The sequence below is a fragment of the Dromiciops gliroides genome, chromosome 2, assembly GCF_019393635.1.
Source record: "Dromiciops gliroides isolate mDroGli1 chromosome 2, mDroGli1.pri, whole genome shotgun sequence".
Lineage (NCBI taxonomy): Eukaryota > Metazoa > Chordata > Mammalia > Microbiotheria > Microbiotheriidae > Dromiciops > Dromiciops gliroides.
The window spans coordinates 371112069-371135045 of NC_057862.1; the positions used below are offsets into that span (position 1 = coordinate 371112069).

The 22977-nt window shown below is 41.7% G+C and overlaps 1 protein-coding gene across 1 annotated transcript in view; it reads right to left on the bottom strand.

The window, feature by feature from the left end:
* Positions 1-902: 902 nt before the first annotated feature.
* BPIFB1 (BPI fold containing family B member 1) overlaps positions 903-22977 on the bottom strand; it is a 33567-nt gene continuing 11492 nt past the window's right edge. Inside the window, exons 5-15 of the mRNA XM_043980791.1 lie at positions 19404-19485; positions 17592-17655; positions 14177-14262; positions 12688-12867; positions 8658-8711; positions 7339-7497; positions 6161-6228; positions 5949-5994; positions 3802-3865; positions 2765-2841; positions 903-1029 (exon numbers count right to left, since the gene is read on the bottom strand). Coding sequence (XP_043836726.1) covers positions 1003-1029; positions 2765-2841; positions 3802-3865; positions 5949-5994; positions 6161-6228; positions 7339-7497; positions 8658-8711; positions 12688-12867; positions 14177-14262; positions 17592-17655; positions 19404-19485 — 907 coding nt within the window. The 3' untranslated portion in view covers positions 903-1002. The remainder of the gene's footprint in view (positions 1030-2764; positions 2842-3801; positions 3866-5948; positions 5995-6160; positions 6229-7338; positions 7498-8657; positions 8712-12687; positions 12868-14176; positions 14263-17591; positions 17656-19403; positions 19486-22977) is intronic.

Consider the following 22977-nt stretch of genomic DNA (forward strand, 5'->3'; position numbering starts at 1 on the left):
TTGTGGGTGTACAGTGCAGACCCATGGAAGAAAGAGATCACAGAAACTTAAGGAGGAGAGGGGAAGAGGGCAAGGCCTATAATAACATCTTTATATCGCTTTAAGGTTTGCAATGTACTGTGTTTATGTGTATTAGATCTCAAAAAGAAAAGAAAGGTCTTCCTTTTTTTTCTATACTGAAGTGTTTTGTTTGTTTTTTGCGGGGCAATGAAGGTTAAGTGACTTGTCCAGGGTCACACAGCTAGTAAGTGTCAAATGCCTGAAGTCGGATTTGAACTCAGGTCTTCCTGAATCCAGGGCTGGTGCTTTATTCACTGCACCACCTAGCTGCCCCCTGAAGTGGGTTTTTGATAAAAAATGTTAGGCTGAAAGAACACTTGGCTGTTTTGAGCCCAATCAGAAACCCTGAATGTCTTAATCAGTCCCAGAACCCTGAATGTCAGAGGAAGTCTTAGAACAAAGACCCTTAATAGACTGTTGGGGCTGGGAGGGTCTGAGAACATCAATCTAGAATGCCACCATCAGGAGGGACCTTGGAGATCATCTAGTTCAGTGCCTTCATCTTTATAGAGATTCAGCATGATTAGGTCATTTGCTCAAGGTCACACAGTTAGTGGAAGAGTCAGGATAGGCATCTAAACCTCTGCAGGCTGTTTATTCAGTGCTGTGTCCAGGACACAGGGATGCCAGCATCAACAACCAGCTTTTTTCATTCACAGCACCAGCAGCAAAGGCAGAGTCAACTGAGCTGAGAGAGGATGAGCCAGGTGTACTGGTCTAGGCCCTCAGACCCACCTGTCTGCCTGGAGGAAGTCAAACAATGGCAGCAGTGCAGGGACAGACATGTTTATTGATAAGTTAGAACAGCCACAGACTAGGAAGTTCTCGTGTTCTCCCCTTCTCAGCTCTCTTCAAGTCCAATTTAGATGCAAACTTGGTGATTTCTTCTGACTTCCTTCTATCAATGGGTCTGTTGAGCCAGGAGCAGCAGGTATTCTAGGGTTAGGCTGGAGTGATCAGGAGTGCACCCTGGAAAAGAACAAAGCAAACCAGTGGACTGGATGAGAAGACTGGATGTCTGGCACATATAGCAGATTGCTAGGATCCACCTGCATAACTTACAACCCTCTGTGCCTTAGCAGATTGTCATCAAGAATCATGATGGCTAAAAACAAGCTATACCATAGGCACCAACCTTCCCACCTCTCTCTGAACCATTTAGGCTCATCCTCAAATGGAAGACAGAGTCTCTCACCCAGGCTGTACCTATTCTTTTGTACTTTCACAGGCCCAAAGATTAAGAAATGGATGCTAGATGGTGCAGTGGATAAAGCACTGGCCTTGGAATCAGGAGGACCTGAGTTCAAAGCCAGCCTCAGACACTTGACACTAGCTATGTGACCCTGGACAAGTCACTTAACCCTCATTGCCCCACAAAAACAAACAAACAACAAACAAGAAATGGATGGCATCTTAGAAGTAATCTAGTCAATTTATCTAATTTAATAGGTGAGGAAACTGAGGTCAAGTGACTTGTCCAAGGTTCTCACAGTGATTTTATTAAATGGATTCAAATCCAGGTCCTCTAACTCCAAGTCCAGAATTCCTTCTATTGAGCCATGCTACCTGCTTCAAAACCTCATTCTTACCAGAAATCACCCATCTCATAATATTGATGAAAGAATATGAATTTTCTTGAGCTGAAAAGGTTATTTGAGCTGCAGGCTGAGGATTAAGAGCTTTCCTCAGTGGTAAATAATGCTACTAAGAACAGAGCAGGATCAGCTGACTGAGACCTGATAGACAGTCAGATTGATAGTAGCCTGGTCTCTATGGCCTTAGCAAAGAGAGAAATTTTAGGCCATGTCATTGCTTTAATTTCCCCCTGAGTTGCCTGATCAGCTGAAGCTTATCTCTCTCTGAATCGTTATGACCAAGTTTTGTGTTGTGTGATGTATTGGTGTTGGTGGCATTAGTATTGGTGATAGTGGTGGTGGTGGTGGTGGTGGTAGAGGTGTTGTTGGTGGCGTAGCTCTGTGTGTGTGTGTGTGTGTGTGTGTGTGTGTGTGTGTGTGTGTGAAATGGCCTAAATATATCCAGACATATGGTTCTTATATGAGCCAGACATATGGTTCAGTGGAAAGAAGATGGAGCACCAACTATGCTGCTTTGGGACTTCTTTGGATCTCCCCATCATATTTTATTTAATCAGGAAACCCATTATTGGAAAATCTCATTATCCTATAAGACTGAATCTGCCTGGTTCTCATATCTCATCAATAATCTTCACTCCTCTAACAGGACCCTCTGACTAGAGAGCAGGGCCTTGGGCTTTAGGGTCTCTATTTCAGTAGGGGACTCAGCCTCATTTTTCTCCACATTCCCCATCAGTTAACATTGGCTTTTGAACTTCTTGGAACTCTCCCGCATGTCCCTGTGGTACCTTCTTCACCACCTTCATTAAGGAGGTAGCCTAAAGGCATCACCATCATCATCATCTTCCACTATTAGGTTGTAAGGTCATTCCGGGCAGGAACTGTCTGTTTTTATTTGTATTTGCGTCTGCAGCACTTAGCAAGGTGCCTGGCACATAGATTGATTTGATTTTGGAATCCAGAGCACTAAATTCTGCTCTCAGGTTTACAACGTGACCTTGGGCAAGTGGCTTTCCCTGAACGTGCCTCCAAGATCAATATTCTTTCCCATTAAAGGTAAGACCTCCCTAAAGAAGCAGTATCAGGGGCTGTCAGAATGTCTTACTCACCTGTATAGGAATCACTTTGGCTTCATCAAATCCATATTCCCTAAAGGCGGACAAGGAAATCCCATCTCGCAACACACCTTAAACAAAGCACATGTGTTTGAGTAGGGGAAGAGGGCCATCCCTAGGCATCCACCATTTGCATTTTAGGAATCTAGATTTCTTAGGACAGGCCCTGGAAGCACCACAGTGGAGGTATCCTCTCGCTCCCACCAACTTGGGCCACCCTGACACACTACTTTCCTAGCTTCCCAAGACCCTTTTCTCCCTATTCATGCCTTTGGGCAGCTCAAGAGAATGGTACCACTTTTTATATCTTTTCTCTATTCCAAACCTCCTGATGGCCTATGGGATAAACTCCTCTACCTTTGCTTGATCTGTTCCTTATGGAATCTCCCTCTTCTGCCTTTTCACTGTGGGATTCCAACTCCTCTGTTAAAACCCAATTCACATGCATATTCTCTAGGCATGTTGTCTGATCTCCATGCTCCCCTTCCCCATTTCACAAAATATATTCTTCCTTAAATGTCACGTAGCATCTTGTTTGACCCTCTAATGGGCTTATATAATAAATATTGCATATTGCAACTTTCTATGTTTGTATTTTATTCCATGCTAACCTATTAATTCTATAAGGTTAGGAACTATATCTTATTTTAATGCTATTTTTCTCCCCTAACACCTAGCACAAGGTCCTGTGTACAATATGCACTTAATAAGTATTGGTTGGCATTTGAGGCTCCTCAAAATCTTGTCCAACCTCCATCCATTTATTTCCAGCCTTAGATCCCTCATACTTGCCTGTCAATCCCCCAGTTCAGTCTTCCCAATGACCCACAACCATTCCATATACATTCTTGCCTCCTGGACATTGCTCCCATTGTTCCCCTCCCACCGCTTCCACTTCCTCTCTAATTCTACCCATCCTTCAAGGTCCAGCTAATCCAGCTAACATTCTGCCTCCTCCAGGAAGCCTTCTCTGACTACTTTGGTTATGACATACTCTTCCTCTTCTGACCACCTTAAGTGGGTGTGCTTACCATTCTGGTTTGGCAACAACACGGAGAGTAAGATTTCGTTTATCACGCTCCCCAAAAGTTCAGGCTGCAACAAAGAGAAATGAAGCCTTATATGCTTGCCCATGCAGGGATTGTTCTCCATAGCCCAGTAGGCTTCAGCTAGTCCCAGGGAAAACAGGCAAAAGAGAATGTGTATGAGGGATTTGGTAGGGGAAGGGGAGGGGAGAGGGGATTATTCAATGAAGCTTATCCCTCCTGCTAAGTGGAAGGACTGAAATCTTATGTTCTCTGGTGGGTAAGTGAGAAGATCATTGTCACATGTGCATGTCTGTACATTGCTACTGTTAGGGGGTGGGGGTTAGGAATCCCTAGTGGTGGTCCCAGGGCAAGGAAGAAAGAGAAAACAGAAGATGGCACAGGCTGTGTCAAACTTTTTGTATCCTACCCAATGTCCTTGGCATATAGAGGTGGCCTAGGAAGAGATTCCTCTTAGGAGCCCAACCCAAGAGAGGAAATCTTTGTAACTCCTTCCTTCACTGCCATAGCTCAAGTGCTGCTTTCTTCACAAGGCCTGGATCCCTCCCTGGTTGAAGGGGGTCCATTCCTCCTTGGTTTTCCCCTCTTTTGTCCTCATCACCCCTACCTTGTAACATATTTACTTGTACACATATGGTAAATGGCAGAGGCTGCACCATTTAGCATGTTTGTGCAGCCCAGTGCCAACCACATGGTTTATTTGCGTGTATGTGTGTGTGTGGACAATGAGGGTTAAGTGACTTGCCCAGGGTCACACAGCTAGTAAGTGTCAAGTGTCTGAGGCTGGATTTGAACTCAGGTCTTCCTGAATCCAGGACCAGTGCTTTATCCACTGTGCCACCTAGCTGCCCCCCCAACCACATGGTTCTTAACATAGTAGGCACTTACATTTCCATTGGATTGAATTGAAGTCATGACTTTGTCCTTGACATGACTGTTAGCATATACAGGGTCCTTACAGACCTTTAATATAAATGAATTAGAGGTACAAACAAGGTGCTAAGTGACATTTGAGGGAGAATATAGAGATTTAGAAGTCTAACTCCCTTATTTTAGTGAGGGTGACACTGTGACCCAGAGAGGGATGCTCCCAACTTCACTGAGGTCAAATCTACCTGAACAACGTAAGCCATCTTGAAGAAGATTGGAAAAGCCCTGGTCTGGGAGACAGGACTTCTGGGTTCAAATCCCAACATTTGGGCACACTGATTGGAGTATGTATATCTTTAGCTAAATAGCTTTCTTTATCTGAGTCTCAGTTTTTCCCTACTTTAACTTCCCTTCTACGCTCCCCACTCCCTTGTTACCTAGAAAAAAGTCCCTTTGGCATAAAACTGACCATCAGCAATTACTTCTCACAGGTAAAAAGTCACCATCGTTTGACCTGAGAAATCCAGCACCTGCAATAGGCTTATAAAGACTTAATGAGGGGGCAGCTAGATGGCACAGTGGATAGAGCACCAGCCCTGGAGTCAGGAGTACCTGAGTTCAAATCCGGCCTCAGACACTTAACACTTACTAGCTGTGTGACCCTGGGAAAGTCACTTAAACTCCAATTGCTTCACTAAAAAAGAGAAAAAAAGACTTAATGAGGGGCAGCTGGGTAGCACAGTGGATAGAGCACCTGCCCTGGAGTCAGGAAGACCTGAGTTCAAATCCAGCCTCAGACACTTGACACTTACTAGCTGTGTGACCCTGGGCAAGTCACTTAACCCCAATTGCCTCACCTCCCCCAAACAAACAAACAAAAAGACTTAATGATAGATGACCTCTAAAGCTTATTCTAAGTTCAATGGCCCATGTTTTTCACTCTAAGTGAGAATGTGGACAATGGTTTATGTGATTCAGACCTAAAACCCCATTCAAGAAGTCCTTTTGTTTGTTCCCATTCACAGCATCTGGGTGATGGCCAGGAATTGGTGTGGAATGTAATTAATTGATCCAGATGTTTGGTCCCCAGGCTACAAAGAGACTGGGCCAGGATTATGTCTGGGGAGAGCTGGTCTTAGACAAGTCATTGAGGTCTCTGTTTTTTCCTTGAATGAGGCCATTGTCCCCCTGTGACCCTGGCCCAGGCTTTCACTACAGTCTCTGATGGACACGTATTTACATTGAAAAGATCAAAGACTTACACTGAACAAGCCTGTTCCTGAGTTCATCAGATAGATGTGATCAGAGCTGTAACAGAAAAGCCAATGTCAGGATGAGCTTTGAGGGCAAGAACTGGGACTTTTAAAAATTTCTAGTGCCCCTCAATACCCCATACAGTGATTTACAGAGGGAAGGTACTTTAATAAAGGTTTGTTGGATGGATAAATAAATGAGTGGTGTTTTATGTTTTTACCTGATTCCTTTGATGTTGAGATAGAGTCTGCTCTCCTCAGTGTAGAATTGACCGTCAGAACTTGTTTCCTGTAAGAAAAAAAAGTCACCATGATTTGACCTGAAAAAGTCAGTTAACTTGAGTGAAAGCAACTTTTTTGTTTCTTTGTTTTGGGTTTTTTTGGGTTTTTTTTTGTGGGGCAATGGGGGTTAAGTGACTTGCCCAGGGTCACACAGCTAGTAAGTGTCAAGTGTCCAAGGCCGGATTTGAACTCAGGTACTCCTGAATCCAGGGCCGGTGCTTTATCCACTGTGCCACCTACCTGCCCCAAGCAACTTTTAAAAATAGGAGCTTATGGGGCTAAGGGAGCAGGGGATGGTTTCTACAGGAAACTGAGGCAAAGATCAGGAGTTGAAGTACCAAATCAGATAGTCAGCTCCTCTCCTGTTTTCATATGAGATAATGGAGAGTGGTAAAACAGAACGAGCCTTAGATTTAGTCAGAGATCCTGAGTTTGAATCCTTATTCTGTTATTTACTGTCTATGTGACCCTGAGCAAGTCACTTTACTTCTGTCTCAATTTTCTCACCTATAAAATTACAATGAGTGGACTAGTTTGTTCTCCAGTGTCTCACCTCAGGCTCTGTTCAGTCAGTGCTCTAAGGTCCTTCACATTTGAGTGATACTGGAAGCCACATAGCTTCTTTCTTTTTTCTTTCTTTCTTTCTTTCTTTCTTTCTTTCTTTCTTTCTTTCTTTCTTTCTCTCTCTCTCTCTCTTTTTTTCTTTTCTTTTCTTTTTTTTTTCAGAGCAATGAGGGTTAAGTGACTTGCCCAGAGTCACACAGCTAGTAAATGTCAAGTGTCTGAGGCTGGATTTGAACTCAGGTCCTCCTGAATCCAGGACCAGTGCTTTATCCACTGTGCCACCTAGCTGCCCCCAGGAAACCACATAGCTTCCCTGAGTCTCAGTTGCCTTATCTCTAAAATGAGGGGGTTGAACTAGATGGCTTCTAACTTCCCTTTTTAGCCCCAACTCTATGATTTTATGTTATAAATATTCCCTCTTGCTCTAATATTCCCTGTTCTCTGTTCTAAGGTCCCTTCCGGGGCTGATATGCTAGGAACCCAGAGAAGACTTTGCCAACTTTGGGGGGGGGGGGCGTCTCAGACAATCATAGTTGTTGGCCATACTACTTACAATGCCCAGAGTGAAAAGAGGCCGGGTAGCTTGGTTAGTAGCAAACACTTCAAATACAATCAGCTGGAGTACCCTGGCACTGCCAACTTTCAGGATGATCTCTGGAGGTTCCTGGGTGAAGATCTTCACAATCTGAGTTGGTCCCAACTGTTCAGAAGCCTGAATAATAATAACAATTCATGAATCTTTCAAAGTTTCTACAGCCCTCCTTCACAACAATCCTGTGAGGTATGTGAGCATGTGGATTGATTTTTTTCTATTTGAGAGATGAATCACTTAGGGTCCAGAGGAAATGCAACTTTCCTAAGGTCACATGGATAGAAGTACTTTAACTTTCCTAAAAATCCTTTCATTGGATCCTCAAAGCTACTCTGTGAGGAATTGCAGGACAGGGATATGATTATCTCCATTTTGCAGGTGTGGCAAGTGAGTCCCAGAATAGGATTTCATAAGGATAAAGGACCCAAATCTCATGTGACTCTACACTCTAGAGATGGGTATACCGTTCCAGTGACCTGGATCACTCTAAGCAAGCCTGGAAGCATCGTCTTGGTGGGTGCGGGGACAAGAGGATAAACTGTTGGGTAATACAGTGAGAAGACTTGGAAGATGTGAGGGAAAGTGAGGCTCTGGCTTTAGAGAAGACATTATTTTCTCTGGTTTGGGGACTATAGCTAACTCTTGATTTGTTACATAAAGGTACAAGGGGAGGAGGCATGGACACTCCCTCCCTCTCCAACATCAGTGACCAAGTCTTCTTGGATTTTTCCCTACCTTTCTTCCTTTCCCTTCCCTACTTTACCTAGACACCCCCAGTTTGTATAACTATCTTCAACCAAGGTTCATGTATGTCACACCAGCCAGCACAGGTTAGGCTGACTTGTAACTGTTCCATCTATGAACCATTTGTCCTTGGCTTCAGAGGCAATGGCCATCCCTCTGAAAGTTTTGGACAGCAGTGCTTCTGGAGAGGGGAGCAAGTATCCTAGAGCTGAGAAGAGAATGTATCTAGAAAATGGAGTCACAAACAGCCCATCAAAAGGATCTCTTAGGGGGCAGCTAGGTGGCGCAGTGGATAGAGCATCAGCCCTGGAGTCAGGAGGACCTGAGTTCAAACCCAGCCTCAGACACTTAACACTTACTAGCTGTGTGACCCTGGGCAAGTCACTTAACCCCAATTGCCTCACTTAAAAAAAAAATTATCTCTTAGACAGGAATAGCTGGTTTGACCCTGACTTCCTTGAGTCTATCCCATGCTGGAGCAACCACAGACAGACAGAGAGTTTATTGATATAGAAAAATATGGAGAATAGACTAACCGTTGGGTTGATGTTATTGAGAATTGATTTCAGTTCACGAGCCAGCTCAGGAAGCTAAGAATAAAAAGAGAACAAAGCTTGTTAGAGGTTGAGTGACACCAGAAAACTGCTTTACTGACTATATGACTTTAGGAAATCCCTTTCTCCTCTCTGGGCCTCAATTTCCTCATCTATAAAATGAAAGTGAGATTTTGTAGGCCCCTGTCTAATACTCAAACTTAGGACAATAGATAATGGATGAATTGGAATATAATGGAAAATGGAAAATAGAAAATAATTTTTTCTCAGTTACAATGAGATCAAGAAGATCTTGATCTGGACAGTTCCCCGTTCTTGGAGCTAGAGGTAACTCACAGGATAAGAGTTAGAAGGTAGCTTAGGGGCGGCTAGGTGGTGCAGTGGATAAAGCACCGGCCCTGGATTCAGGAGTACCTGAGTTCAAATCCGGCCTCAGACACTTGACACTTACCAGCTGTGTGACCCTGGGCAAGTCACTTAACCCCCATTGCCCCACAAAAAAAAAAAAAAAAAAAAAAAGAAGGTAGCTTAAAGGTTGGCTGGTTCAAACTATTTTTGAACATGAACACCGTCCACGGCACACTCAACCATGCTGCTTACTCTTACCAATTCAAGGCACAATTGTGAAGTCCTGGTTCCTCCTTTGTATCCCACCAGTCTGACCATCAAGAAGCATTTATTAAACACTTACAATGTGTAGGGCACTGTGCTAAGCCCCAAGGAAATAGAGAAAGATCAAACAGTAGTCCTTGCTTTCAAGGAGATCACATTATAATGAGGGAGATAAAATTGATATAAGTAGGCATGTACAAGATATAGACAAAGTAGAGAGCAAGCAATCTTAGAGGAGGAGGAACTAGTGTCTAGGAGGACTGGGAAAAAAAAACTTTCTTGCAGAATATAGGATTTGAGTTAATTCTTGAAGTAAGCCAGGGAAATGAAGAGGCGGTGCTAATGAGGGAGACCATTAGAAGCATGGGGGAGGGGCAGCTAGGTGGTGCAGTGGAGTCACTGGCCCTGGAGTCAGGAGGACCTGAGTTCAATTCCGGCCTCAGACACTTAACACTTACTGTGTGACCCTGGGCAAGTCACTTAACTCTAACTGCCTCACTAAAAAGGAAAAAAAAAAAAAAAGAAGAAGAAGCATGGGGGATAGCGCCCAAAACACAGATACAAGAATGCTGTGTCCTGAGGAAGACTGGTGCACAGGCCAGTGGATCATGGAGTGTACAGAGAAGAGCTATGTGTAAAGAAGAGTAATGTATAAGAAGAAGTAGTGATGTAATAGAGCAGAAAGAGAAGAAGTGACTTGGTCATGGAGTTTTAAATGCCAAACAGAGAACTGGAGTTTACTAGATCAACACTTTCGGAAATCCCACTGACAGCTGAGGGGAGGATGGTCTATAGTGAAATTTGAGACCAATTAGAAGACTATTGGGGCAGCTAGGTGGCGAAGTGGATAGAGCACCGGCCCTGGAGTCAGGAGGACCTGAGTGCAAATCCAGCTTCAGACACTTAACACTTACTAGCTGTGTGACCCTAGGCAAGTCACTTAACCCCAATTGCCTCACCAAAAAAAAGAAGAAGAAGAAGAAGAAGAAGAAGAAGAAGAAGAAGGAAAGAAAGAAAGAAAGAAAGAAAGAAAGAAAGAAAGAAAGAAAGAAAGAAAGAAAGAAAGAAAGAAAGAAAGAAAGAAAGAAAGAAAGAAAGAAAAAAAGACTATTGCAGCAATTTAGGTGTGAGGTGATGAGGGCCTAGATACCGTGGTTGTAGCTGTCTGAATGGAGAAAAAGAAACTTATATGAGAAATTCTGGAAAGGTAGAAATAACAAGATTTATCAACAAATGGGCAGTAAGAGTGAGGAGCTGAGGAAGATACTAAAGTTTTGAGCCTGGGTTTGGGGGCATGGGGAATGATAGTGCTCTAGATAGTAATATGCAAGTTTGGAAGAAAGGAGATATTGGAAGAAAGATAATTAAGTTCTGCTTTGTTCTGGCTGAGTTTGGTAGATGACTAAGTATGGGACAACTGGTTCAAGATGTCTAAAAGACAGTTGGTGATATAGGATGTAATTCAGAAGAGAGATTAGGACTGGAGACATAGATATATAACATAGAGATAAATATGAATATGGATAGATTTAGATGTTCATATATATTAAATTATACACATTGACAATCTGGGAATCATCTCCATCAAGATGCACATTGAAGCCATGGATACTGATGAAATCATAAAGTGATATAATATAGAAGGAAAAGAGAAGAGAGCCCAGACGGAGGACTGGAGGACAAACATGGTTACTGCCTGTGACGTGGATGAAGAATTAGCAAAGAAGATGGAGAAGGGGTGGTCAGACAGGAGAAGTAACAAGAGAAGACAGTATTACAACAACCCATAAGAGAAAATATATCCAGAAGGAGATCATCAATAGTGCCAAAGACTGCAGAGAGGTCGAGAAGGATGAAGATTAAGAAAAGATCCTTAGATTTGGCAATTAAGAGTTCATTGGTAAGTTTGGAGAGAGTAGTTTCAATTGAATGAAGAGGTCAGAAATGAGATTTCAGATGATTTAGAAGAGAATGAAAAGAGAGGAAGAAAAGGCTACAAGAATAGATAGCTTTCTCAAGGAATTTAGCTGAGAAAAGGAGAAGAGATATAAGATTATGGCTAGCAAGGAAGGTAAGATCAAGGAAGGGTTATTAAAGGATAGGAGAGACTTGGGTGTGTTTGTAGGTACCAAGGAAGGAGCCACTAGACAGAAGCTGAAGATAAGAGAGAGTGGAGATGATAGTAGGGGAAGGCCTGCTAGAGAAGAAGGCAGAGGATGGGATTGAGAGTACATATAAAGTGATAGAAGGGCAGCTAGGTAGCTCAGTGGATAGGTGCTGGGTTTGGAATTAGGGAGACTTATCTTTGTTGAGTTCAAATCCAGACTCAGACAACTGAGTGGAAGGGTGGGAATGACATAACATATTTATAGCTAAGTTAATAGAAAATGTAAATATAGTAAATTCAAAGTACTGCCAATGTATGTGGAGGGAATGGTCTGCTGATGGGAGAATCGAGAAAGGTTTCCTATAGGAAGTGTCACTTAAGGGAGCTTTGAATGGAGCTAAGGATTTCAGGATGATGAGGTGAACAAGGTAGACCCCTGACTACTGGGGGCAGTCTTTGCAAAGGCACAGCAACAGGAGATGATATGAACCCATTGATAATGGTCAAATTTGGTTGGAATGTAGGGGGAGTAATGGACAATAAGACTGAAAAGGTAGATTGGAGCCAGGCAATAAAGGGTTTTAAATATCAAGCAGAGGAGTTTGAATTGCATCCTAGAGACAAGAGGGGACCACTGAAAATTCTTGAGCAGGTGAATAACATGACTGAGACTCTGTTGTCAGAAAAAATCATTTTGGTAATTGTGTGTAGGATGGAGAGAGAAGACCATGAGGTCAGAAAACGAAATTAGGAGATTACTCTTGTACTCCATATGAGAGGTGATGAGGACTTGAATTAGGGTATGTCTTTGGGGGTGAAGATGAGGTGAAGGATGGATGAAATACTGTAGAAGATTTTCTATTCCTCTCACAATGGAGGAAATTCTAGTGTGTGTGTGTGGGGGGGGGGGGGAGTTGCCTAAAAAACATTAAAAGCCAGATAGTTGTTGCAGTAGATAGAATGCTGGTCCTGGAGTCAGGAAGTCTTGAGTTCAAATCTGGCCTCAAGATATTTATTACTATGTGACCTTGGGCAAGTCATTTAATCTGCTTGCCTCAGTTTCCCCAAGTGGAAAGTTGGGATAATAATAGCACCTACCTTCCAGGGTTCTTCTAAGGATCAAATGAGATAACATTTGTAAAGCACTTCATAGGTGCTTAATAAATGCGTGTTTCCTTTCTTCTACTAGATGGGGAGTTGAGCTGGATGCTCTTTTTAAATCTCTTCAAATTCTGTGTTATGATTCCACCCACACCTTATAAGCAACCAATTCATAAGGTTGGATTTCCTTACCACAGAGTCCAGAAGAACTGCTAGCTCCTTGGGGGGAAGGAGTGCTCCAATGGCGGCACTCACCACATCCTGTCTCACTATGAAATTGAACTTCAAGCCATCCATCTTGGGCACTGTCAGAGAGCCCTGGGAATCATTGAAGACCTTCATCAACTTTCCTCCCATGTCCAGAAGCTGAGCCTGAGGAGATGTATAAGAAAGAGGAAGATGTGAAAGGATTCCATGTGTGGCCTCCTCAGTCTGGGTTCTGGCTGCACCTCTGGGTAGAAGGGCATAGCTGGCCCAGAGCTTTCTGCTCCCTGAGGTACCAGTCAGAAGCCCACCAGTGTGCCATGGGGGCTGGCTGAGCTGAAAAGAACCCCAGGTGTGATGATGGACTGCTCAGGAGAGTCAGTCACTCCCCTGCTGTGGCCTTCAGCTGCCTTCCTCTGCAAAGTGAAAGGATTGGTCTCCATGATCTATGACTCACTCCAGCTCTGGCATTCTCCAATCTAAGGGCTCCTTTGGCTTAAACAGTCCGAGTTCTAGGTTTTAAGGGCTCACTTAGTGCCAACATCACATTATGATCTGCATTCTAAGATCCTTTTTAACTTCGACGATATAGGTTTTTTTTCCCTCTAAGACAAAACAAAACAAAAACAAAGCTATTTAAGGGAGCCTGAATCTAGATATTCTCCAAAACCATTAAGAGACAATGTGGCTTGGTGGTCAGAGTGGACTTTAAAGCCAGGAAGGCCTGGGCTCAAGTCCCATCTCTGAAACATTACTGATGTGACCGTGGGCAAGTCACAACCTTCCAATGCTCTAGGAAGCTCTAAGGATTTAAATTATAGAGAAGGTACCATCCCTATATCAATGATATCATAGTTCTAATCCTGCTTGAATGAAAATCAAATAGATATGGTTCTATCTATCTATCTATCTATCTATCTATCTATCTATCTATCTATCTATCTATCTATCTATCTATCTATCTATCTATCTATCTCTGTCTATCTATATCTAATTACTAGCATAGACGTAAGGGGTTTAGCCCCAGGTTGGAATTGTATTGACTAAGTATTGCTTACAAGAATAATGAGGGGGCAGCTAGGTGGCGCAGTGGATAGAGCACCGGCCCTGGAGTCAGGAGTACCTGAGTTCAAATCCGGCCTCAGACACTTAACACTTACTAGCTGTGTGACCCTGGGCAAGTCACTTAACCCCCATTGCCTCACAAAAAAAAATGTAAAAAAAGAAAAAAAAAAAGAATAATGAGGCGTGCAGGAAGAGGATTTGTTTTGGAGGGCTCCAATATCTTTTTAGGGCTTCAAAGGGAGCCAGAATCTAGAAGGCTTCTGGGCTTTATTCAGTGTGCACATCAGCCCCCTCACCCTACCCCAGGAAGACATATTGTTTCTTAAAAACTTTTAAGGGTTTATCTATAAGTTATCTCCTTGATGAGCTAAAATAAGCATACCAATGATTATCAATAGGCAGCCATACTCACATTCAGATCTAGCTGAAAGGTGTTGTCCACAATTGAAGATGATAGGACCTCAAAATCCATAAAATTGGATCCAATTGGCACTGGTACTACAAGAGGATAGTAGAATATTTGTTAAAAATGCACAGCATGCTACATAGAAAATACATGGGACAATAGTATGAAGAATTAGAAATAAACATAGACTAAGGAGCTTGGGGAGGCTCTTTATAGTTCTATCATTCTGTATTTTAAGGTCCCTTCTAATTCTGGCATTTTATGTTCTAAGGTCCCTTCCAACTCCAACATTCCACATTCTCAGCTCCCTTTTAATCTTCCATTCTTTGGCTTTATGGTTAAGATGTTTAAGACTGCTGCTTTGAGATAAGGAGTCTGATTTACTCATTAGTCTGTTAATAACCCTGCAAGCCCACTTCATGGCAGGGGAAATTTGAAAGAGGGAAAGAAAGGAAGATAAAAAAGCAAAATTACAGTATCTTGCCTTAAAGAGTTTAAAATGTAATAGGGAGGAAAAAAATGTAATAGGGAGAGATTGAACAAAAAGGCAAGCCCATTCCCCTGTCATTTAAAAGCCTCCACAATCTATCCTCAAACTATCTTTCCAGGCTTATCTCTTTTTCATGATTTGAAACTTCTGTTCAAAACTGCTACCTTCATTATACCACCCTCCCCCCAACCCCAAAAAGTTCCCAGTTGGTGTTAATTCTTCAGTTGTGTCTGCCTCTTCATGACACCATTTGGGGTTTTCTTGGCAAAGGTACTAGAGTGGCTTACCATTTCCTTTTCCAGCTCATTTTACAGATGAGGAAATTGAGGTAAACAGGGATAAGTATCTTGCCCAGGGTTACATAGCTAGTAAATGTCTGAGGCCAGATTTGAACTTGGGTCTTCTTAACTCCAGGAAGTGCACTGTACCACCTGGATGCTCTCAAAGGTTCTCACCTATGTAATTTTTTCCACTCTATTTTCTCATATTAGGATGCCTTCCCTCCTAATCCCTACTTATCCAAGTCTATTCTATCCTCCAGATACAGCTATGGTTCTATCTTCTCTAGAAAGCTTCCCCTCATCCCAGTCCATGGGCAGGACTAGATGCTTTCTAGAATCTCTTCCAGGTCTAAAATCCTACTAAAATCCTATGGCCTCTCTGGCTGAACTCTTCCAGCTTCCTCCCTCCCTCCCTCCCTCCCTCCCTCCCTCCCTCCCTCCCTCCTTCCTTCCTTCCTTCCTTCCTTCCTTCCTTCCTTCCTTCCTTCCTTCCTTCCTTCCTTCCTTCCTTCCTTCCTTCCTTCCTTCCTTCCTTCCTTCCTTCCTTCCTTCCCTCCTTCCTCACTTGCCTTCCTTTCCCTGCCCCCCCTCCCCCTTTTCTGGAGGGTTGAAAGGTCAGGTTCACATAAGCAGCTTAAATAGTAACATACCACCCTCATGTGGCCAGGATGAGTATGGTACCTAAGACGTTGGTTAAGTCTACACTCAACAAAAAGGAACAGCTGATCCTACACTCCTATACATTTCCTCACTTCAGGGAGACAGCTCTATTTTAGTGATTCCACTCCCCACCTAGTCTACCTTTCAGTCTCTCCCCACACTGCCCAGGAATGGTATACAAATCTTAATTTTCTGAATCTCAGGTTCCTCGTTTGTAAAATAGTGAGAATAATACTTATTCCTGTTGCAAAAGTTTGGCTAAGAAAGTGTTTTGTAAAAGTGCTTAAGAAATGTGATTTGTTGTGAGGGTGAGGATGTCTGGATTCCTGTGATTTAGTAGGTGTAGGAATGCAGAATGGCAACTCAGATGTAATTTCTAGCCTTAGACATTTGCTTGAGGACAATGAAGTTAAGTGGCTTGCCCACAGCCTTGTAGTTTGTGTGTGTCAGAGGCAAGACCTGAGTCCAGGTCTTCCTAACTGTAAGTCCCATATCTATACTTTATGGAAAGATTCCTATCTCTACCGATGATGGTGGTGGTGATAGTAGTGGTGATGGTGATGGTGGTAGTGGTGATGATGATGGGACAGCATGGTATAGTGGAAAGAGTACTGGTGTGAGAGTCAGAGGACCTGGGTTCAAAATCTCACCTTTGCCACTTTCTTACTATGTAATCTTGAGTAAATTGCTTGACCTCTCTGGGCCTTGGTTTCCTATTCTGTAAAATGAGGAGAATGATTCCTCAGATCCCTTCTGGTTCCAGATGTATGAACTCTAAGTGGAGCTGAATTCTGTTGCCCTCTAACTTCCTCCATTGCTCCTAGTTCTCTGGCCTCTGAGGTCAAGCAGAACAAATATGTTCCTTCTGTCCTGTGACATCAGAACCCTATGGGAAGGGCATGAACCTGCCTCTCTGATTCCTATTGACTACATAGGACAGATGGAATGGGTGAAATAATGAGGGACCAACATTCAAACATCTTCATGATTACCTCAAGGTTTTACGAAGTGCTCAACTCGAGGTAGTTGACAATACTTTATACTTTCCTAATTTCCCTTGTCCTCTCCTTATTGAAATCTTTCCTCTCCTTCAATGCTTCTGTCAGGCACCTTTTCTAATTTCCTCTCTCCCTCCCAGCTTAAACTGATTCCTCCTTCCTGAGTTTCTCATTGTATTTTGTCAGTATTTCTCCTTGGCACATATATTCCATTTCAATATTTCAAGAAATTCATTTCATTGGTATGTGTCTTCCCTCCTCTATTGACCCAGTCTCCAAACCCCACCCTTTTATTACACGGTCTTCATTCCACATAGAGCACTGGGGGAAAACTTCATCAGAGTCTCATATCCAGTTTTGTGGTATCTATCTTAGTCTATGTCTTAACTCCCCTATTGGACTCTCCTACTTGAGAGCAGGAACTGCATCTAAACCATCTTTGTACCCGAGTGCCCACATTCTCATCTGTTTAATTGAATTCCCAGAAGATGGAACCATTCTTTCTCATTCAAACTAATTATACTGACTATAATTTCTCTGAGGAATTTCAGATGACACAAGAATTTTCAAATCCCTGAGTTTCTAATACTATCCTCCCTTATGTTCCTTTCTAGTTGATTGCAGTATATGTCTTTTCTGCAACACTGTAAATTCTACAATGAAAATGGTCCTCAATACTTCTCTGACAAAGTCTCTGGATGACCATAAGCAAGCCATTTGTTCTCTCTGCACTTCAGTTTCCACATTTGTAAAGTGACCCACTCACTTCCCACAATAGTTGTGAGGAAAGGGCTCTATAGACCTTTAAACCACACTAGAAATAGGAGTATGGATGAGAAGTACTGGATACACCTGAGTTACTCAGTGAACATGAAAATGGAGAAGGCTATCCTCCTCCCACCCCCAAGTTTTATAGCAGGCTACTCAGACCAAGAGGCAGAAAATAGGACTCATTTGACAAGGAAAGAAAACATGAAATACCCAGGACTTACAGGTTGCCCAAATGTTGATTTTGGAAGTCATGCTCTTAAAAGCCCTTTCAATGACTGGGCATACCTATAACAACAAAAAATTGGGGTTTCAATGGAGGCTTAGTGAGAGCACCAAGCACTGTTATCAGCCTGGACTACTAGTTTATGCAATCTCCCATGAAAACATGAAGCAAGGTGCCTCAATGTTAGTATGAGGCTGAGTAAGGGTTCTATCTCCCAGATTTTCAAGTGGAAATAAGAAAGAAAAGAAGGGAGGAAAGAAAGAAGAAAGGAAGGAAGGAAAGAAGGACTTGGTAAGCTAAAGCTTAAGAATCGGATAGGACCTCATTGATCATCTAGTCCAACCTATACACCAAAGGAATCCACACTATGACATACCCAACAAGTACTCAACAATATAGCTTCTTCTTGAATGGAGGGGGAGGGAACTTGTCACTTCTTGAGGCTGATGATTTGGCTCCTGGGCAGCTCTAATTGCTAGGAAGTTTTCTCCGACACCTAGTCTAGATTTGTCCCTTTGACTACCACCCATTGCTCTTGGTTCAGCCTTCCTGGGGCTAAAAAGAGCAAGTCTAATTCCTCCTTCACATAGCAGCCTTTCTAATATTTGAAGACAGTTATTAATCAAAGAAGAGCAATTAGGCTTGATGAGAAAGCACACTGAAAATGTCTGTGCAATTTCTAGTCAATGACAACATTGGATTCAACTTACAAAAATTTAGTTTATACAAAACTTTTCAGCACAGGAACATGTCATTGCTTCACATTTCATAGCCCAATAAAGGAGTTGTAAGATAGAAATTATTTTGTAGGAAAGCACAATATGGCTACAAAAGAGGGAAAAGTCAGGTTGTAACTCTCTTTTTGAATAAGACTTTAGGTTGCTGTCTGACTCATATGATTTTTGGCAGTACAAGTATTTAGTCTTGACAGTTGTGGAATTTGTAAAACCTTGGAGTTGGGTGGGAACTCAAGGGGCATCAGTGCAAACCCAATGGGAAGCAGGAATCTGATCTAAAATATCTTTGAAAAGCAGTTAATCAACCTCTGACTGAAGACCTTCAGTAAAGAGAAGACCAATGCCTTCTGAGTCAATCAACTCCATTTTGGGACAGTGCTGATTGTTAGTAAATTCTAATAATGAGCTGAAATCTAATTCACCTGGGGCTTCCATCCACTGTTCCTACTTCTACCCTCTGGAGCCAAGTAGAATGAATGAATGAATGAATGAATGAATGAAAATTTATTAAAATACTATATGCCAAACTCTGTGCCAAGTTCTGGGAATACAAATAAAAATCAAGAGAGTTCCTGAACTCTAAGAATATATTAAAGGGTTCTTAATATGGGGTTCACAAATTGGGTGGTTTTACATTTTAATTATTATGTCTTAATATAATTGATTTCCTTTGTAATCTTGCATATTTGATTTTATGCATTTGAAAACCTTTAGGGAAGGGGTCCATAGCGCTCACTAGACTGACAAAGAGATCTGTGACACAAAAAGGTTAAGGATCCCTTGTCTAATACCACTTTAACCATGATAGTCTTCCAGATATTTAAAGACAGTGCTCATGCCATCCCTGTCTTCTTTTTTTTTTTTTTCCAGATGAAATATCCACAGTCAAATTTGGTTCACCAATCCATTATTCAAGGTTCAAGAACTGACTGGTTCTTTCTGAGAATGACCCAGTCATTGCTACTACAGAGCAGATGTCACTGGGTCAGTTATTGGCATGAATAGATTCTCACAATGCTATTCCCAAAGATACCTCTTCTCTCCCATCCATAAGGAAAGGGCATCACACTTACCTCTCTTTTCACTAATGTGGGCAGTGTTGGCATTAGAGCATCAATGACCTTGTTAGCCAAGATGTTGATTGCAAAGGAGAACCTGCCCAAAATGAAACAGGGAAATATGAAAAACATCAGTAACATCTATAATGGTATAAAATAACAGTTATGATGGTATGAAATGATGCTTCCATTTAAATATTTTAAGGATCTATAATGGTGTAGGGATTCTGTCAGCTTACACAGATCAATTTATTTAGGACTTTAAAGTTTGCATACATTATCTTACTTTATCCTCTGATTATCCCTTTGAGATTAATGCAATTATTATCTTTATTTTACAGATGAAGAAGATTAGGCAGACAGAGGTTGAATCTTGTTTAGGCTTATACAGCTAGTAAATATTTGAGGTAGGATTTGAACCCAGATTTTTCTGACTCCATGTCCAGAGCTCTACCCAGTACTACACATTGTTCTATAATTTAATAAAGTCTTTGGGGGTTGCTGTGCTCAAAACAAACAAACAACAACAACAACAACAAAAAACCACCATCAACCTGAGACTCCCTGGGTGATGAATTTCTTTAAACTTTACTAAACTGGTCCTTGGACAAAAAACATGTACAATCCATTACATGGCCATTACTGAAACATTTCCAGCTTGGTAGGATCTGTAAGAACCTGTGTTTTTCTAAGAATTTAGGGTCACTGTCAGATTATGCTAAAGCATGGAAAGAGACTTTAGTGGAGTCTTTACATATATTACTTTATATATAATATATTGTACAATACAAATATATATTAATATAAACACACATACATATTTACTTATATATACTAACATATAAAAAGGGCAGCATGCTATATTCCTTAAGAGCTGACCTTAAAGCCAGGAACACCTGTGTTCAAGCTACCCTATTGATACCTAATGACTGTGTGACCCTGGGTAAGTCCCTTGCTCTCTCAGTGCCCTAAGTAATATTTTCCCTCTCAACATCTTTACTTTTATTAATTAAACATTTTATTTCTTTAAAAAACCTTTTTGTTTTGAGAAAATAAAACTTAGACCCCCTGTTTTCCAGAGCTAAGTCCCAGCAGGCAAACTGTACCCTGAGCTTGACAGGACAACAATCCTTTGGGATCACCCTCTGGATGATCTCACCCTCTGGGCTAGTCACATAATCCACCAGGTGTTCTCTGACCAAAGACAAGAACTGGACAAACTCAGAAAATCCTACAATGAATCAAACTTGTCACATGCTTGCTGCTCCCTCATTGTCAGGGCTACAACTCACTGGGTGGCCTCTAGTATAAGTATTGAGATCTTCCCACACTGCCTCAGTTCCCCCCATGCAGGGGCAGAGCCAGCATGTGTCTATAGCTCTTCCTTGCTTACAAGCCTTTTTCCCCACTCTGAAAATAAAACTTTCTAATTCCTGTCTTACCTGTCTCTAGCCTGCTCTGTTTGGCTCTGACTATAGATAAGTTAGAGACCAGTTCTAATCCAGTTAAAATGATGGTGTCAGAAGAGGGATTGGATAAGGAACCAGGCCAAATGGGCTTTCCAGAACCAGCAGGAGTGGACTAGGCACCACCAGAGATTTCTCCAGAGTCCAGTTCCTCCTTGCCTGGAGAGTCTGTGAGGCCTCTCTCTGCTCCAATCCATTCTGAGCTCTCACCTTTGATCGAATGTCCCATTCTTTGTGAGGAAAACTCCCTGGGCTCCTTGGTGATTCATCTCAGATCACTTCAGTAAGAAGGATGTGCTTTTATAACTGTGTGCTTATGTGTGCTTGTGTTTTTTTTCCTCTCTCTGTTCCCACCTCTGGTTAAAATTTCCAAATTGCAAGGCTCTGGTATTCTCCCCACACACCCTTCACCCCCACCCCCACATGCCTCTGGTTAAAATCTGCAAACTGTGTGCCTCTGGTAAAATTTTTAAATTGTGTGCCTCTATTGAACCAATTAAAGTTAAGTTGAGATTGTAATTGCATGCTTTGTGAATTTGTGGTCTAATTTGTCTTTGTGGAATCCTGCCTGTATTTGTTGTTTAAGTGGCATTTGTGTGAAATTGAAAGCTTTGTGTCTGTTTGCCTGTCATTTTGTCTGTGTGTCTTTGTAAAGTGTATCTGTCCTGTTTGTGCTATTTGTAGATTCTGTTACCTTGAAAAATTTACAATGCAGCCAGTCAGGGGCAGCTAGGGGGTGCAGTGGATAGAGAACCAACCCTGGAGTCAGGAGGACCTGAGTTTAAATCCGGCCTCAGACACTTAACACTTACTAGCTGTGTGACCCTGGGCAAGTCACTTAACCCTAATTACTTCACCAAAAAAAACAAACAAACAAACAAAAAAAATAATAAGATAAAAATAAAATGCAGCCAGCCAGAAAAACTTCTAAGGTCTGTAGCTAAAGAGTTTAGGACACTGGAAAAGATTGATTAACTTTTGTACTTGAAGCTATAGTCTCAGAAAGCAGAACTACCCTCCACTTTAGGCTTTCTGCAGGAGATTAGGTTATAAGAAAAGAGGAAAAAGCCTGCAAAACACTTTTTTTTCCTGTCATTTCAACATGAGCCAAGTCGGAACTACAGTAATAAAGTCAGATAATCAAAGTTTGGAGAATTGCTAAAAAAACATCTTAGCAAATTATAGAAGTTTGGGGATTAATCATTTTAAGATTTCAGGGGAGAATTCCTGGGGTTTGTGGAAATTCCAGGAACTCAATCCTTTCTGAAATATCTTAGTGGGTTTTAGGGTACCACTCTGTAGAATTTGTTTTAAGTGAAAATAAGGATTACATTTTATAAAAGTTAAAGGTAGCTGACACTTCCCCTGAAGACTGATAGCTTCATTGTTCTAGGGCAAGGAAGAAAAGCAGCTGGTTTGGAAGTAAGCACAGAATGAAGAAAGAAAGAAAAATTAGGTAAAGGTTTGCACTTTACAGCAATGGTATATTAATTCTTCCTTGACATTTCTTTCTTTTTAAAAAATTTTTCTTTCTTTCTTTCTTTTTTTTTTTTTTGGTGAGGCAATTGGGGTTAAGTGACTTGCCCAGGGTCACACAGCTAGTAAGTGTTAAGTGTCTGAGGTCGGATTTTAACTCAGGTCCTCCTGAATCCAGGATCGGTGTTCTATCCACTGTGCCACCTAGCTTCCCCCTTCCTTGACATTTCTGACCATGAAAAGAGGAAAGATTGTTTAAACCAAAGATCTCTTGTCAGAGACCTTCTCCCTCTTATTCAGCTAACCCCTCTCATCTCAGATCAGTGTCTCAAATTCAGGTGTTGAAAAAAATGCTGGAAAAATATAGGGAAATGAATTATATTCTTGTTGCAGAAATTTATTAGCTGTGTAATCTTAGGCAAATTATCTTAATCTGCCGCAGTTTCCTAGTCTGTAAAGAAGAAAATAATAATGAAACCCACATCCCAAGGTAATTGTGAAATCAAAATGATATGATTATAAAGTGTTTAACACAGTGACCAGCATATGCTAAGCACATTCTTATTTCTTTAATTGAATGTAATTGTTCCATGCCTCATACCTTTATTTTAGGTTTTTTTTGTTTTGGTTTTTTTGCAAGGTAATGA